This window comes from Marmota flaviventris, chromosome 3, assembly GCF_047511675.1.
Source record: "Marmota flaviventris isolate mMarFla1 chromosome 3, mMarFla1.hap1, whole genome shotgun sequence".
NCBI classification, from domain to species: domain Eukaryota; kingdom Metazoa; phylum Chordata; class Mammalia; order Rodentia; family Sciuridae; genus Marmota; species Marmota flaviventris.
In genome coordinates this window covers 124548871-124565134 of record NC_092500.1, presented here as the reverse complement: position 1 = coordinate 124565134, position 16264 = coordinate 124548871, and the positions used below count along the sequence as shown (strand labels likewise).

General features: G+C 47.6%; 1 protein-coding gene across 12 annotated transcripts in view; it reads left to right on the top strand.

Annotated features, from left to right (window-relative positions):
* The first annotated feature begins 811 nt into the window (after positions 1 to 811).
* Positions 812 to 16264, top strand: part of Chd4 (chromodomain helicase DNA binding protein 4) — a 30904-nt gene continuing 15451 nt past the window's right edge. For 3 of the 12 annotated variants that reach the window (XM_027951253.2, XM_027951251.2, XM_027951250.2), the window contains exons 1-23: positions 812 to 921; positions 1768 to 1945; positions 5455 to 5576; positions 5775 to 5990; positions 6205 to 6323; positions 6435 to 6676; positions 6917 to 7044; positions 7283 to 7418; positions 7559 to 7737; positions 7945 to 8184; positions 8787 to 8990; positions 9113 to 9318; positions 9691 to 9822; positions 9905 to 10001; positions 10964 to 11155; positions 11644 to 11844; positions 12016 to 12153; positions 12530 to 12651; positions 12780 to 12953; positions 13286 to 13427; positions 13512 to 13643; positions 13753 to 13870; positions 15873 to 15997. In XM_027951253.2, coding sequence (XP_027807054.1) covers positions 1846 to 1945; positions 5455 to 5576; positions 5775 to 5990; positions 6205 to 6323; positions 6435 to 6676; positions 6917 to 7044; positions 7283 to 7418; positions 7559 to 7737; positions 7945 to 8184; positions 8787 to 8990; positions 9113 to 9318; positions 9691 to 9822; positions 9905 to 10001; positions 10964 to 11155; positions 11644 to 11844; positions 12016 to 12153; positions 12530 to 12651; positions 12780 to 12953; positions 13286 to 13427; positions 13512 to 13643; positions 13753 to 13870; positions 15873 to 15997 — 3465 coding nt within the window. In that variant the 5' untranslated portion in view covers positions 812 to 921; positions 1768 to 1845. The remainder of the gene's footprint in view (positions 922 to 1767; positions 1946 to 5454; positions 5577 to 5774; positions 5991 to 6204; positions 6324 to 6434; positions 6677 to 6916; positions 7045 to 7282; positions 7419 to 7558; positions 7738 to 7944; positions 8185 to 8786; positions 8991 to 9112; positions 9319 to 9690; positions 9823 to 9904; positions 10002 to 10963; positions 11156 to 11643; positions 11845 to 12015; positions 12154 to 12529; positions 12652 to 12779; positions 12954 to 13285; positions 13428 to 13511; positions 13644 to 13752; positions 13871 to 15872; positions 15998 to 16264) is intronic. The other 9 variants (XM_071610344.1, XM_027951254.2, XM_071610346.1 and 6 more) reach the window with 7 other exon arrangements.

Here is a 16264-nt window from a genome sequence, read left to right as displayed (position 1 = left end):
GGAAGGAGTGGTTATTATGGGCCATGGAGCTAGAAGGAAAAGCTGAGGGTAGTGTTGTGAGCATCTAGACCCTAGCCTGCAGGAATAGAGGGCAGTTCTAGGGGGGTGGTTATTATGGGATGTAAGTACAGAAAGTGGGAGACTGATTATTACTGGATGTGTGTGGGAGGAGGCCGAGTGTCCGTTGTTGTAGTATGTGTGTGCGTGTGTGTGTGTGTGTGTGTGGGGGGGGGGGGGTGAGTTTCTGACTATTATGGGATATCAAACTGGGGGTGGATGAAGGGTGGTTATTATGGGATGTCTGTGGGGGATGGGATGAGTATTATGGGATATGAGGCTCAAGTGCTGGGAGGGGTGCTTATTATGGGATGGCCGGGGGAGGGAGGGGTGACGAATTATTATGGGATGTTAGCATTAGGGCCAAGAGTGAAGAAGTTGGCAGAGGATGGTTATTATGGGATGTCAGGGGTGGAGAGGTTAGGTGCCAAAGGTCTGCAATATTATGGTAGCAGCCCCCCTAGCATACATGTGTGTGGAATGGGGGGCGCTGGGAGTGTGTATGTGGGGTGTCCGTGTGTATTATGGGATGGCCAGGAGGTGGGCGGTTGCCCGGGTGACACGCGCGCGCGCTCGGAGGGGGCGTGGCCAATGGTTGCCTGAGCGACGAGGGGGCGGGGGTTGCCCGGGAGACCTAGGGAGGAGGGTGGCGGTAGTGGAGGGGGGGTTGGAGTTGGTTGAGGTTATTATGGGCTGTCCGTGGGGGGGCGGGGCCTGTGCGGTGGGATTTCCCGGCCGGTGTTTCGGGCCCTTTAAGAGGCGACGCCGGAGCCGGAGCCATTTTCCCCCCTTCGGCCGCTGCGAGGAGGAGCCGGAGCGGGAGTGACACCGGGCCGGACCCAGGCGACCTGCTGCGGCTCTGGGGTGAGGCGAGCGTGGGGTTCCCAGAGAGACGCCCCTCACAGTTCGGCAAGCCCCGAGGGTCATTCCTTCACCTGTCCAGTCTTCAGGCGTCCTCTGACCCGTGGACCGTCCCTTGCCCGGAGGAGCGGACCCTTCCTTTTCCTTCCCTGCAGGGTGCCCGGCCTCCTTCCTAGCCCCCGCCTTACCCCTGCCCGAGTCTTGCTCCCCGCGACCCCCACCTCGGCCTTAGTGTCCCACAATACCTGGCGCCCGCCCCCTCGCCCTTTGCTCAATTGCCCCCCGGGACACGTGGCCCAGCCCCCTTCCCCAGTGGGAGCTCTCTTGCCCCCGCGTCCCTGTCTCGGGACCCCCGGAGTGCCCGAGCCTCCACGCCCCCTGGTCTCCGCGGTTCCGGACGAGAACCTGAGTTGTCCCGGAGGACAGCCTTTGGAGAGCTGCCCTGTCTGGGGACTGGCCCCTCCCCGGGCGCAGGGAGGCGCCCCCCCACCCCCAAGTGACCTTGTGTCCCCGAGCGCCTTGCTGCCTGCCGCCTCCCCTGGCCCTCCCGGGCCGCGGCCACTCGGACCCCCTCCCCCGTCACACCCTGTTCGGTCCAGCCCAGTTTCTCCTCCCCACGCCTGCACTAGCCTGCCCTCGGGACCCTAGCTCCCTCTCTTCGTGGGGGCTCCTTTTGGGGAGCTGGCTTCCGGGCTGCCCCCGAGGAGTGTGGAACTAAGTTCAGCCTGAGTGGTTCGGGTGCCCTGCTAGGGTGACTGGGGTGGGGGGCGGAAAGAGCGGGTGGGTGTGGGGGAGGGGGACAGTGCGCGTCACTGACTGTTCTCTTTCTCTCCCCCCTCCCCCGCACAGTGACTCGGGCCAGTGTAGAGGGCCCCAGGCCGCAGGCAGGAGCAGCTGGGCCAATTCCCTGGCCGGGAGCGGAAGGGGATGGCGTCGGGCCTGGGCTCCCCGTCCCCCTGCTCAGCGGGCAGTGAGGAGGAGGATATGGATGCACTTTTGAACAACAGTCTGCCCCCACCCCACCCAGGTAACATCTTTCCCAAGGGCCCGGGGCAGGAAGGAGGTATTGGGCTCTCCCTAGTGACTTGATATGAGGGAGGGTTGTGTTGCTTGCCCAGCTCTGTGCAGAGCCGGAGGTGGAGGGCATCCTAAGGGAGTGGTTCCCTTCTGCGGAGCTCTTGTGGGAGGGGGGTGGAAGCCATGTGCCTCCTGGGCACCGCGGACCCAGATGCAAGCTGGCTGCACTGGTCTGTCTTCAGGAATGCTCTACAGTTCCTATTTGAGGGAGCTCTCTAGGCCGGCAAGCATTACCTAGAGCGGGTCCTAGGAGGATCCCAGGTAGTTCGAACCCTTGGAGGCTATTTGGGGGTGGTAGGGGAGTTTAGGATTTCTGTTGGAGGAGCCCAGCCTGGCATCCATGCTAGTTGGATCCTGTGGTTGCTGCAGTGTGGAAAGGAAAGAGTACTGGTTACTCTCTATCTGATTATTTTTAGCTTCTGATCAGTTACCGATTTTCTGTGCAGTTTCAACTGTGTGAAGTTTGAATCGCGCTCCTTAGCGGATCTAGAGCGCTTTTAGGCAGGCAGATTGCTGGAACCTTTTGAGTGGGGAAGTGATGGGGGCTAAGGGAGATTGTAATATAATAGCCTAGTAAGGCTGGGTAGAAGAAGGGAGAGCACCCCCTCTTTCCCTGGTGAGTGGACATAATTCTGGCTTCTTTTCCTGGAGGCTTCTTTCTGCCTCTGTGTGCCTTTGGTTTGGGTTGGTGGTGTGATGGGTTTGTGTAGGTGTGTTAAGGATTGTGATAGGTTTTGGGGTGGCTCTGAGGACTGGCCAAACCCGTATGGTTGTAACCATCCTGTCTGATTGGAGTAGCCCTGTATGTCCTCAAATGATGGTTGATGTCATACTTGCAAGTGAATGTCTCTCTCTGGCTTCTTTCCTTACTCAGAGCCCCTTAGCTAACTCACCAAGTCTCCTATTTGTTTCCTTGACCTTTTTCTTCCTAGTTGCTAGCTTTTTTTTTTAAATTTTTTTTTTTGTATATGCCATATTTTAATCCTCTCTGTTGCTACTTTTCTTATCATTCTGGAGCCTGCTGGTCCTGTTTTTGTTTCTCATCAAATGTCTTTCACTTCTGCCTTCTCTCTTAGCTCCTGTTGGAAGTTGAGGTGGTCTGGGAGAAATGCTTTCACATTTGACTTTTTCTAACTTGGAATTTTTCATTTCAACCTGAGACCATTTAAGAGAGCCATCAGTCTTGATGCTGAGCCTTCAGCTGTTGGGATAAGGAACTTAGTCTTGTCTCATCACTCACTGTCAGGGGTAGGGTGGCAGATTTCTGTGCCCTAACCTGAGGTGGAGTCAGGGTGGTCGTGGTGGTGGTAAGGGGAAGGCTTACTTTCCTATTATTCTTTCTGTGAGGGGCATTAGAATTAGTTGTGCTATCCAGCCAATGTTGGTTCCCCATCTTGGCCTCCCATTAACCTCTTGATTTGGGGTTGTCCCCCTACCCTCTTGTTGACTGGGAGCTATGCTAGCTCCAAGCTATAGCATGACCCAGTTTTTTCCATTTCCTACACCCATTCCTGCCCCTTTTCCAAATCTTCCTCTATATCTCAGCTAATTTGCTGCTTACCATATCAGGACATTATTTTTCTGAGAGGTTGTATGTGAGTGAAAGGTGTCCCTCTTTACCTCCATGGGTTTGTCCTTGTCTCTGCTTCTAGCTTTTATGGAGATGAAGAGGAAGATCTGATTGGAGGATGGCATGGGGATTACTAGGAAGAAGCCCTTATGATTCTTTCTGGTGAGATCCAGGCTGGTGTTCCATTCCCAAGGGAATGGGAGGGGCTTTCTTGTGCCTGGCCTGATCCTGGGCTAAGTGAGAAGGGGGAGGCTGATGGTGCTTTGTCCAGCATAATGTCTCATGTTCCCTAAATCTGTGTAGCCCAGGAAGGGTAGAGCTAGAGGCATTTTAGGGATAGTTCTTGGGGTCAGGAGCTAAGAGTATGTGTGGAACTGAAGGAAACATCATTTTCCATCATTATCTAGGTACTGTTACTTTTTGGTGTGGATGTGATTTCCATATGTTGGAAAGGACTTTTATGAATGGAGGTGATGAAACCAAGCCTAGAGATTTCTTGTGGGCTCCCAGTCCTCAAGATAATTCTTTTGGGTATCTTCAATTTGGGGAGAAGGCTGTATGCTCTGAACATAGCTCCACTGAACTTTTGTTAAATCTTAGTACTGATGATTTGAAAAAGTAATCGTTATTGAGGGAGTAACATAGTCCCTGATGTAGTATTACCCTTCACATTTGTCTTGGTTTCCTTGCCGAGGAATTAGGTGACCTCTTGTGAACTGTGTCATCCCAGAGTAAGTGTTAGAGAGACATTGGTGGCATTTGGACCTGGGGCCAGGTAATAATTTGGCATCTTCTATAAGGGCTGTCTTTCCCCGGCTACCTCTGTCAACCCCGCCCCCCTCCCTGCCACTTCCTGTCTGTCCTATGTTGGCAGCTGGGTGCCCTGGGCTGGCTTCTGCGGTCAGGAGCCATTTTCCCTCTCCTCAGTGGGTGAGGCACTCCCTTCTTCTCTCCACTCCCTTCTCCACACCCCCTCCCCTTGGGCGGGGGTGGCTTGGGAAGAGGGAGAGAGAAGAGGGAGGAGGGAGCTGGTGTGCTGGTGTGAATGTCTGTTACAAAGGAAGCTGCCTTGTGGCCTTTTCCTCCCCCTCTGTGCCCCTTCCCACCTATCCCTGCCCAGGAGCTCTCAGTGTTACCCTGGGCTTTGTGTGTGCTTCCAGCCAGGGGAGGAGGTGGAGCCAGATGGGAGGAGGATTGGGAGGGAGGGAGATGGTGACAGCTGGGCTGATTTGGGCCCCTAGGGAGAAGAGACTCCTGACCCAAGAGAAGCTGGGAAGGAACCATAGGCTGGATGGGGAAAGGAAATTGTGTTTGGGAGTGGGTTTGAGGTTGAGCTGGCAAGTGAACCTAGAGCTTGGAGGTTCTGATTGTTTTGAGCAGTGATGACCCCAAAGGGGTTAGAAAAAGGTGTTGTTTCTGGGATCCCCGAACCTGGCATTGTTCTGGTAACAGGGTGAGGATATATTCTGTGATTGTTGCCTTCTGGGCAGGACCTTCCATTCTCATCCTCTGGATTATAGGCTTGTTGGTGGACAGTTGCAGGAGGCCTGGATCTAGTTCTCTTACTTGGTGAATGTTAGGCTGCTTGATTCAGCTATGCTGGCTGCTGAACATCTAGAGGGCTGTTGGAGGAGTGGGGAGAGGAGGTAGGGGCCTGGACAGCTGCCCGAGGTGGGCCTGGTCTGGCCTGGCAGGCCTATTTCGGGTATATACAGCTCTCTTTGTCTGTTTTTGTCCTGGGTATCAGCTTCCTTCTGTAGAGAGTATAGCAGTTCTCTTCAGAGGAATCTGGGACAAGAGGTGGGGAATAAAATCTAAGCCCTCAGGATTAGGCCCTAACCTTTTGCTATTGATCTTTTCCCTGCTGACCACTCTTTGGCAAAATGTAGAAAATGAAGAGGACCCAGAGGAGGATTTGTCAGAAGCAGAGACTCCAAAGCTCAAGAAGAAGAAAAAGCCTAAGAAACCTCGGGACCCTAAAATCCCTAAGAGCAAGCGCCAAAAAAAGGAGGTGAGTGGGTGACTGTTATGGGGAATGAGAGGAAGAAGGGAGGAGCTCTGAGAAGGGCTAAAGGGCGGAGGGCGTTTATTTCTTTCTCTGGAGTGGTGGACCAGGTCCTGGGGATGAGCCTTATTAGGGCTGTCCTGAGGTCAGCATGTGTGTAGCATGTGTGTGTCTGTCTCCCTTTCCCCCCCTTCCCTGCTCCAGCGTTTGCTCTTATGCCGGCAGCTGGGGGACAGCTCTGGGGAGGGGCCAGAGTTTGTGGAGGAGGAGGAAGAGGTGGCTCTGCGATCAGACAGTGAGGGCAGCGACTATACCCCTGGCAAGAAGAAGAAGAAGAAGCTTGGACCTAAGAAAGAGAAAAAGAGCAAATCCAAGCGGAAGGAAGAGGAGGAGGAGGATGATGACGATGATGATTCAAAGGTGCCTGGACTTCCATTCTGTTTTCTGTACTGTTATCTTCAGTCATTGGTTTCAGAGACACTCTGTTGCCTCTTAGAGTATTTTCTTTCCACCTCTTTCTAATCATTTTCTCTTGGCTCTCTTACCCTGGTCTTGCAAGCTATAGTTTCAGCTCTAATTCCCTTAGCAAATGTGGGCATTAGGTGGCAGACCCTTTGCTATTCTCTCTCTACAGGAGCCTAAGTCTTCTGCTCAGCTCCTGGAAGATTGGGGCATGGAAGACATTGACCATGTGTTTTCAGAGGAGGATTATCGCACCCTCACCAACTACAAGGCTTTCAGCCAGTTTGTCCGGTAAGCCAGGAGGGTCTTGGGGATGGGGGAAGAGAGTCATTTTATAATCTCTTCCTGCCTATCTTTCTTATTCTTAAATATTTTTTTCTCTGTCGTCCATTTCTCCACCAGACCCCTCATTGCTGCCAAAAACCCCAAGATTGCTGTTTCCAAGATGATGATGGTTTTGGGTGCAAAGTGGCGGGAGTTCAGTACCAACAATCCCTTCAAAGGCAGTTCTGGGGCCTCAGTGGCAGCAGCAGCAGCAGCAGCTGTGGCTGTGGTGGAGAGCATGGTGACAGCCACTGAGGTTGCACCACCACCTCCCCCTGTGGAGGTGCCTATTCGCAAGGCCAAGACCAAGGAGGGCAAAGGTGAAATGTAGTGCTGTGGGAGGGAGGAGCTAGTGTGGGTTTAGGAAGTCAAAGACAGAGAAAGCTTGGGAATGCTGTTATGTTAGCCCTAAGGTAGGAGACAGGAGGGAGGAATTAGTCTTGGATTTAGGAGGGAAATTTGGGAGGCTGGACATGTTGAAGTAAACTTAAATGAAAATTTTATTTTCCCCATAATATAATTTGCCCTATGAGATATATTTAGGTCTATCCTGATTTTAGGTCCCAATGCTCGGAGGAAGCCCAAGGGCAGCCCTCGTGTACCTGATGCAAAGAAGCCTAAACCCAAGAAAGTAGCTCCCCTGAAGATCAAGCTCGGGGGTTTTGGTTCCAAGCGTAAGAGATCCTCGGTGAGAACCTGGACCATCCCTTTGGGCGGGAAGAGCTGTGTGTAATAGAAAAGATATTACTCTGTGTTCGTCTTTTCCATAGAGTAGGAACATAAGAATGTGGGGAGTTGGCCTCAGGCAGACTCTTCACATAGTCCTTGCTGGGATTCTGGTATTCCCAGTAATGGCAGTGAGGCTCTCTCCACCACTCTTTCCCCTTGGCTTGAACTTTTAACCTTATTCCTTTTGGTTCTGCCAGAGTGAGGATGACGACTTAGATGTGGAATCTGACTTCGATGATGCCAGTATCAATAGCTATTCTGTTTCCGATGGTTCCACCAGCCGCAGCAGCCGTAGCCGCAAGAAACTCCGAACCACTAAAAAGAAAAAGAAAGGTGTGTTTCTTTTCTGTTTTATGTGGGTGATAGGATGAGGTGGAATGGTTGGGAAAAAGAATCTCCCTTAGGAGATAGGGGTTGGGGGGGGGGGAGGTAGTTTTTTTCTAATAACTGGGCTTTCCCTCTTCCTTGCCCAGGCGAGGAGGAGGTGACTGCTGTGGATGGTTATGAGACAGACCACCAGGACTATTGCGAGGTGTGCCAGCAAGGCGGTGAGATCATCCTGTGTGATACCTGTCCCCGAGCCTACCACATGGTGTGCCTGGATCCGGATATGGAGAAGGCCCCCGAGGGCAAGTGGAGCTGCCCACACTGCGTGAGTACCTGACCACTGTGGCTCCTGGGCTCCCACAAGGGGAATGGTAGGAAGATAAAGCTCCTTTGGGCCTGGGTGGAAATAGAAATGATGGTGGTTTGGTTGTGAGCTTTGGGAAGCATCCAGAGGAACCATGGGCCGTGAATTCTGACTTCAGGGGTGGTGGGGTGGGGAGGTAATAATCTGAATCTGTATCTTTTACTGCAGGAGAAAGAAGGCATCCAGTGGGAGGCTAAAGAAGACAATTCAGAGGGTGAGGAGATACTAGAAGAGGTTGGGGGAGATCCTGAAGAGGAGGATGATCACCATATGGAATTCTGTCGTGTCTGCAAGGATGGGGGGGAGCTGCTGTGCTGTGACACCTGCCCTTCTTCTTACCACATCCACTGCCTGAACCCTCCACTGCCAGAGATCCCCAATGGTGAATGGCTGTGTCCCCGATGTACGGTGAGTAACCTGTGTATGTAGCAGAAGTGTAACACTGTCATGTGCAGGTATTGGGAGGCTGAGGTACAGTAGAGGTCATTGAAGAATTATGAACTTTTTAGCTCCAAGACCTTCTTCATATAGTTTAGGGACACCTTTTCCTAGGAAAAAACAGGAATAACTTTGAACAGAGGAGTTGATGTCTTGCCATCTCTCTTAGGAGGGATGTAATAGTATTAGAACATCTGTCCTTGTCTTGATGCCCTGCCTTATGGACTTGGTAGCTTAGAATGTTTAATAGGACTACTTACTGCTTTTAGATTACTTCAGAGAGAAATGCTAGGCTATTGGTCTGTGGATTTTCCATGCCTAATTGTTCTGGATTATTGTTAAAGTCTAGCTACTGACTCTGTTAAGCAGATAGGAATGATGATGTCACACAAATCTTGGAGGAAGTTCAGAAAAAGCAGAGAAAATTCTATTATTCCTTACCTACAAGGGTCTTGGGATTTCGTCTTACTTGAAATGGGATTTTAATAATCCTTTGATAAGATTGAGGCTGTGAGCTGTACCATCTCCTTCCCATGGTTATGAATTGGGTTTATCATCACTTTTTCTCTCAGTGTCCAGCTCTGAAGGGCAAAGTGCAGAAGATTCTAATCTGGAAGTGGGGTCAGCCACCATCTCCAACACCAGTGCCTAGGCCTCCAGATGCCGATCCCAATACTCCCTCCCCCAAACCCTTGGAAGGGCGGCCAGAGCGACAATTCTTTGTTAAATGGCAAGGCATGTCTTACTGGCACTGCTCCTGGGTGTCTGAACTGCAGGTAGGTCTGGGACAGCCTAGAGATGTGGGGGCTACAATTAAAAAGATAGTGGGAAAATAGTGTTGTGAATAGAGAGGGTGGATGCAGCTCTTCCATGGTTTGTTTTCTCTTTCTGCTCTCAGTTGGAGCTGCATTGTCAGGTAATGTTTCGAAACTATCAGCGGAAGAATGATATGGATGAGCCACCTTCTGGGGACTTTGGTGGTGATGAAGAGAAGAGCCGAAAGCGAAAGAACAAGGACCCTAAATTTGCAGAGATGGAAGAACGCTTTTATCGCTACGGGATAAAACCTGAGTGGATGATGATCCACCGAATCCTCAACCACAGGTACCAGCTGGGCCCAATGGAGGTAGGCAGTATATCCATGGGAGACTCCTGCTAAAGGGAAAAAGAAGATGGAGATTGCCAGTAACTTACATTTGGAGGACATTCTATATTTTAAATAAATGACTGAATTCTGGAATTTGAGCTATAGATTAAGAGATAATGTTTGGTCCAAAGATAGGTATAATAGAGGCTCTGGATACATGTGGGGTTTGTGGCACTTTTAAAGTGGTTAAGAACATAAATTATTGTCACTTTCTGAGAGCAAGGCAAACCAGGAGACCAGGCAAGAAGCTCAAGAAGGTAAAGCTAAGGACTTGGGAAGAGAAGAAGGCTGTTTTCTAACTCTGAGGGTTTTCTCTCTTGACCTTACAGTGTAGACAAGAAGGGCCATGTCCACTACCTGATTAAGTGGCGGGACTTACCCTATGATCAGGCGTCTTGGGAGAGTGAGGATGTGGAAATACAGGACTATGATTTGTTCAAGCAGAGCTATTGGAATCACAGGTAGGTGATTTAGGGAGAGGAGAAGAGTTGCTTCCTTTTGAAAAGGATCTTAGGCAGCTGTGGAATGTTTTCCTTTTTTTAGGGAGTTAATGAGGGGTGAGGAAGGGCGACCAGGCAAGAAGCTCAAGAAGGTAAAGCTAAGGAAGTTGGAGAGGCCTCCTGAGACTCCAACAGTAGATGTGAGTTTGGGGCAGAAGAGGGAAGGGTGGGCATATTTTGTCTCCTCCACTGTATGAATTGTGCTCTAAGTAACAACCTGCAAATAATAATGTTGCTGTCAGTGTTTCATATCATCCACTTCCCCACATCTCTCTAATCAGAAAATACTAGGATTACTTTTCCTTTTTTTTTTTTTTTTTTGAATTTATTTTTTTTTTTTAGTTTTCGGCGGACACAACATCTTTATTTGTATGTGGTGCTGAGGATCGAACCCAGGCCGCACGCATGCCAGGCGAGCGCGCTACTACTTGAGCCACATCCCCAGCCCTACTTTTCCTTTTTGTCATCATAAAAAACCTAGGTATATTTTGTATGATTGAGGAAGTGTTATTTAGGGAGTGGTCATGTGGCCAAGCTTTTGTGAAAAATATTGGAACCTGACTTTTTTTTTTTTTAATATTTATTTTTAGTTGTAGTTGGACATGATACCTGTATTTCACTTATTTATTTTTATATGGTGCTGAGGATCAAACCCAGGGTCTCGCATATGCAAGGCCAGCGCTCTACTGCTGAGCCACAACCCCAGCCCCAAGGAAACTGACTCTTAATTGTATGGTTCAATTCCTTTAGATCTTGTTTATGTACCCTGAGGGCAGTTAAGTTGAAGAGAATTTGGGACTAGGGGGGATGTAGCTCAGTGGTAAAGTGTGTGTGAGGCCCTGGGATTGAGGGAGGGGAAGACAAGAAATTTATTCTAGAAAGGGTATGTGATTATTTATGTGTTGGTTCTGGAGATTGAATCCAAGACCTTGTGCTTTATGACTGAGCTGTACTCCCAGCGTGCCACCACCCCCTCCCCAACAAATTTTTCATGATTTTCAAGCAGGATCTAGTGAGGATAAGTAAGGAAGGAAGCATCTGCTCTCTAATGGGGCAAAGGGAATTGCTTGCCAACTCTTGACTTTTCTATTTTATCCTTCAGCCAACTGTGAAATATGAGCGACAGCCAGAGTACCTGGATGCTACAGGTGGAACCCTGCACCCTTACCAAATGGAGGGCTTGAACTGGTTGCGCTTTTCCTGGGCTCAGGGCACTGATACTATCTTGGCTGATGAGATGGGTCTTGGAAAAACTGTACAGACAGCGGTCTTCCTCTATTCTCTCTATAAGGAGGTGAGGAAAGCAGGGACTTTTAGTTTTTGGTGTGGGTATTTTGTGTTCAGTCTTCTCTTACACTCCAAGGAAAAAAAGGGGAAGAAAGAATTTGGTCTCTGACTTTGAGTAACACTGCTGAGTGATAGTGAGATAGATATATATCCACAGGGAAAGACTTGAGGGAGTGGAGCTATGGGTATTAGCTGGGTACCTGAACCTTAACCCTAGGGGAATAGATGTATGTCAGTTCAGCAGAATTGTGGATGGAATTAGTAGGAAAAGACTTAATAGAACAGGTAGGAGTTTTAGCACTCTATTAAGGTGGGTCATGGCTTATTGCAAAGAGCAGGTAGGGCTTTTTTGTAGATGAGGAGGTGAGGGTAGAGGCAGCAGTATAGATGGCTAGTCAGCGCCAGCTTTGTTCTAAGGATAGAGGGAGAGGTAGATGCTGGAGTGTGGTGTCATGGGGTCCTCAGTCCTGACTCTGCCTCTTTTCTTTCTCCAAGGGTCATTCCAAAGGCCCCTTCCTAGTGAGTGCCCCACTTTCTACCATCATCAACTGGGAACGGGAGTTTGAAATGTGGGCTCCAGATATGTATGTGGTAACCTATGTGGGTGATAAGGACAGCCGTGCCATCATTCGTGAAAATGAGTTCTCCTTTGAAGACAATGCCATCCGGGGTGGCAAGAAGGCATCCCGCATGAAGGTATCTCATGGTAGGGGGGGCACCCTAGAGAGGAAGTTGCTGCTTTGGGTTTAGTTTGCCTCCTGTGGCCTGGTCCCTGGGTGAGGCAAAAGAATACCTGGGAGGGGAGAAATACCTTATCTGTGCTTAGGAGGAGTGGACTAGTAGTGATGAGGTTGTCTTCATGTGCAGAAAGAGGCATCTGTGAAATTCCACGTGCTGCTGACATCCTATGAGTTGATCACCATTGATATGGCTATCTTGGGTTCTATTGATTGGGCCTGCCTCATCGTGGATGAAGCCCATCGACTGAAGAACAATCAGTCTAAGGTGAGGATACAGGGAGGGAGCTTATGGTTCCGTTTTAGTCTTTCGGTACCATCTACTCATTAAGAGAAAACCCAAGAGAAGAAAAGGAAAAATTGATAGCTCCTGGTAGCCAGGCCTTTAGAAAGTTTGCTTAGCATGTGTAAGGCTCCTGCTTCAATCCCCAGCACCAAAAAACAGACATAAAGGCTGAGGTTATAGCTCAGTGGTAGAGTGTGCTTAGCATGCAGAAGGCCCTGGGTTCTATCTGTAGCACTAAAAATAAATAAAAATAAAAAGTATGATGATGGGGTGGGAGGCAATGAAATACATAGAATTCTGCAGAGATATACTACAATCCTTGTTTTATTGAGTATGACATCTCCATCTGCTTCACCAGTTCTTCCGGGTCTTGAATGGTTACTCACTCCAGCACAAGCTGTTGCTGACTGGGACTCCATTGCAAAACAATCTTGAAGAATTGTTTCATCTGCTCAACTTTCTCACCCCGGAGAGGTTTCAGTAAGTGTGTTTATCCATAATTGCCTCATAATTTTGCTTCTAATTGGTCTTCTTGTTGCCCATTTCCTCTATCACTTTCCCTTATCCTTTCTCCTTCTCCAACAAATTTCTTCCTTTTCTTTCTGAAGCAATTTGGAAGGCTTCTTGGAGGAGTTCGCTGACATTGCCAAAGAAGACCAGATTAAAAAACTGCATGACATGCTGGGTCCTCACATGTTACGGCGGCTTAAAGCTGATGTGTTCAAGAATATGCCCTCTAAGACAGAACTGATTGTGCGTGTGGAGCTGAGCCCTATGCAAAAGTGAGTTGAGGCAGAAGCATTGGCTCCATTTTGCAAGTACAGTTAGACATTTTCTAGTCTATAAAGTGTTTCTCATCCCTCCTTCCAGTCAGCTTCAAGGCATTTGGTGACAGGAGCTAACAGGACCTAAAGAAACTTGATGCCACAGAACTGGAGCATTCAGTTCTTAATTATACCTTCCCTTTTTTAACATGATGATGATGGTTCTGATGCTGTTAAGTTTCCGTAGCTGCAAAGTGAGATATGTTGAAAACAAGTTATCAGGCTGTGGGACTACATTATATCATTAAAGGCTCTTGAATCTGACCTATCTTTCTGCCTTGCCCATGAAGGAAGTACTACAAGTATATTCTCACTCGAAATTTTGAAGCTCTCAATGCTCGAGGTGGTGGCAACCAGGTCTCTCTGCTAAATGTGGTGATGGATCTCAAGAAGTGCTGCAACCACCCCTACCTCTTCCCTGTGGCAGCAATGGTAAGTCATGCTACCTCTTGGTCCTCCCTGGGTTGCAACTCCTCCCTGTGGTCTTTCAATATTGTTTTTTCTTTTTTTCCTTAGGAAGCCCCTAAGATGCCTAATGGCATGTATGATGGCAGTGCCCTAATCAGAGCATCTGGGAAACTACTGCTGCTGCAGAAGATGCTTAAGAACCTTAAGGAGGGTGGGCATCGAGTACTCATCTTTTCCCAGGTATTAATGTGGACTGGGCTTTGAGCTTTAGGGGACAGGAGTAGATAGCCTTCAGTGACTTGAGGAACCATCTTATCCCTGGACTCCTTCATAACTGCTCCTTTTGCAGATGACCAAGATGCTGGACCTGTTAGAGGATTTCTTAGAACATGAAGGTTATAAATACGAACGTATTGATGGTGGAATCACTGGGAACATGCGTCAAGAGGCCATTGACCGATTCAATGGTAAGAGAGGAGGGGTTTTATTCCCAGCATCCTGATTCACTTTTATCTTTGGACGGATCACTTGTTTTAATGTATCTCTTTTTCTGTATAGTTTTTTTGGGTCTTCATCAATTGATAATGGAAGAGGAGAGCTTTTGAATGTCTCTATTGGAAGAATGTATTGGACTATTCCTATGAGTTTTTTTTTTTTTTCTATTGGAGTTTTTGTTTTTTCTGCTAGAAAAAAGAACTTTTTTTTTTTTTTTTTTTTTGTCTAATTCCCCCTTCTTCAGCCTTGAGGCCGAAAGGGATCGGATTTGCTCAAGTTTAACTGCTAAGTTGGGACAGACTTCTTTATCTAAGTAGACTCTACTACATCTTTTTTTTCAATTTACTTATTTTGAAGTAATTTTGATTTCAAGGAAAAGCTACAAAATAGTACAGAGTTCATGTATACCTACTTTATCCTGTTTGTCTTTTTTTTTTAAGTTGTTGATCGATCTTTATTTTTTAATATTTATTTTTTAGTTTTAGGTGGACACAATATCTTTATTTTATTTATTTATTTATCTATCTATCTATCTATTTATTTATTTATTTGGTAAAGATGGCGCCAGGAGCGCTTCTCTCTCTTTTTTTTTTTTTTTAACATTTATTTTTTTTTAAGTTTTCGGTGGACACAACATCTTTTGTCTGTATGTGGTGCTGAGGATCGAACCTGGGCCGCACGCATGCCAGGCGAGCGCGCTACCGCTTGAGCAACATCCCCAGCCCTCTTTATTTTATTTATATGTGGTGTTGAGGATTGAACCTAGCGCCCTGCGCATGCCAGGCGAGTGCACTACCGCTTGAGCCACATCCCCAGCCCCTTTATTTTTATGTGGTGCTGAGAATCAAACCCAGACCCTCACACATGCTAGGCAAGTACTGTACCACTGAGTCACAACCCAGCCCTCTTGTTTGTCTTCATAACTGTAGTACAGTGATCAAAACCAGGAAATTAACTCTGGTATTTATCTGAACTATAGACTTTAATTGAATGTCATCAGTTTTTCCTATAATGTCCTTTTTCCATTTTAGGATTCTACCCCAGGTCCCACATTGCATTGTGCCTCTTCCTATCTATGACATTGCTTAATTTTTCCCCATTTTCTTTCGTTATGTTGATACTTTTTTAAAAAAATATTCTTTGAGGATGTTTACAATACCTTTATTTTGTTTAGATTTTTTTTAAACGTGGTGCTGGGGACCGAACCCAGTGCCTCACGTTTGCTAGGCAAGCACTCTACAACTGAGTCACATCCCAAGCCCTATGTTGATACTTCTGATGAGTACTCGTTAGTTGTTTTGTATAATGTCTCTTGAGTTTGGGTATGTCTGATGATTACTCTTGATTTTTTTTTTTTATTTATACATGGGCACATTATCTTTATTTTGTTTATTTATTTTTATGTGGTGCTGAGGATTGAACCCAGGGTCTCACATGTGCGAGGCGAGCACTCTACCGCTGAACCACAACCCTAGCCCCTTGCTCTTGATTTGATTAGACATTTTTGGCAAGAATACCACAGAGGTGATGCTGTGTCCTTTTCAGTGCATCATAATGGGGTGGATATGATGTTCATGTGTCCCATTTCTGGTAATAACTGATGATTTAGTAAAGTGGTGTCTGCTGAGATTCTCCACTGTGAAATTACTTTTTTCCCATTGTATTTATTATATGGTAAAATCCTTTGTGTCCCTAAATTTTCAGAGTGATTTCAGTATGATTGGGGGACCTTGTTTACAGTTGTTACTGTGGCGTTTGCCTATGAGCTTTATGTTTCTGACATTTATTAATTGTAATTTAGAATACACCTCTTTTTTTAAAATATTTTTTTAGTTATAGTTGGACACAATATTTTTATGTTGTGTTGAGGATTGAACCCAGCGTCTCACATGTGCTAGGTGAGTGCTTTACTGATGAGCCACAACCGCAGCCCCTAGAATACACCTCTAACAGTGTTTTTGGTTCCTTTCTTAGCACCTGGAGCTCAACAATTCTGCTTCTTGCTTTCCACTCGAGCTGGGGGCCTTGGGATCAATCTGGCTACTGCTGACACAGTTATTATATATGACTCTGACTGGAATCCCCATAATGATATCCAGGTAAGCAGAAGTAGTAGCCTTTAGAGAGCAACTTACTGAAGATGCACAGTATTCTCTATGCGGGTGGCTCTACCTTCTGGAATTAGTTGTCTGGGAAATAATAGGTTCTTCCCCCACCCCCCAGTACCAGGATTGAACTCTGGGGCACTCGACCACTGAGCCATATTCCCCAGCCCTATTTTGCATTTAGTTATTTAGAGATAGGGTTTCATTGAGTTGCTTAGCACCTTGCTTTTGCTGAGGCTGTCTTTGAACTCACGATCCTCC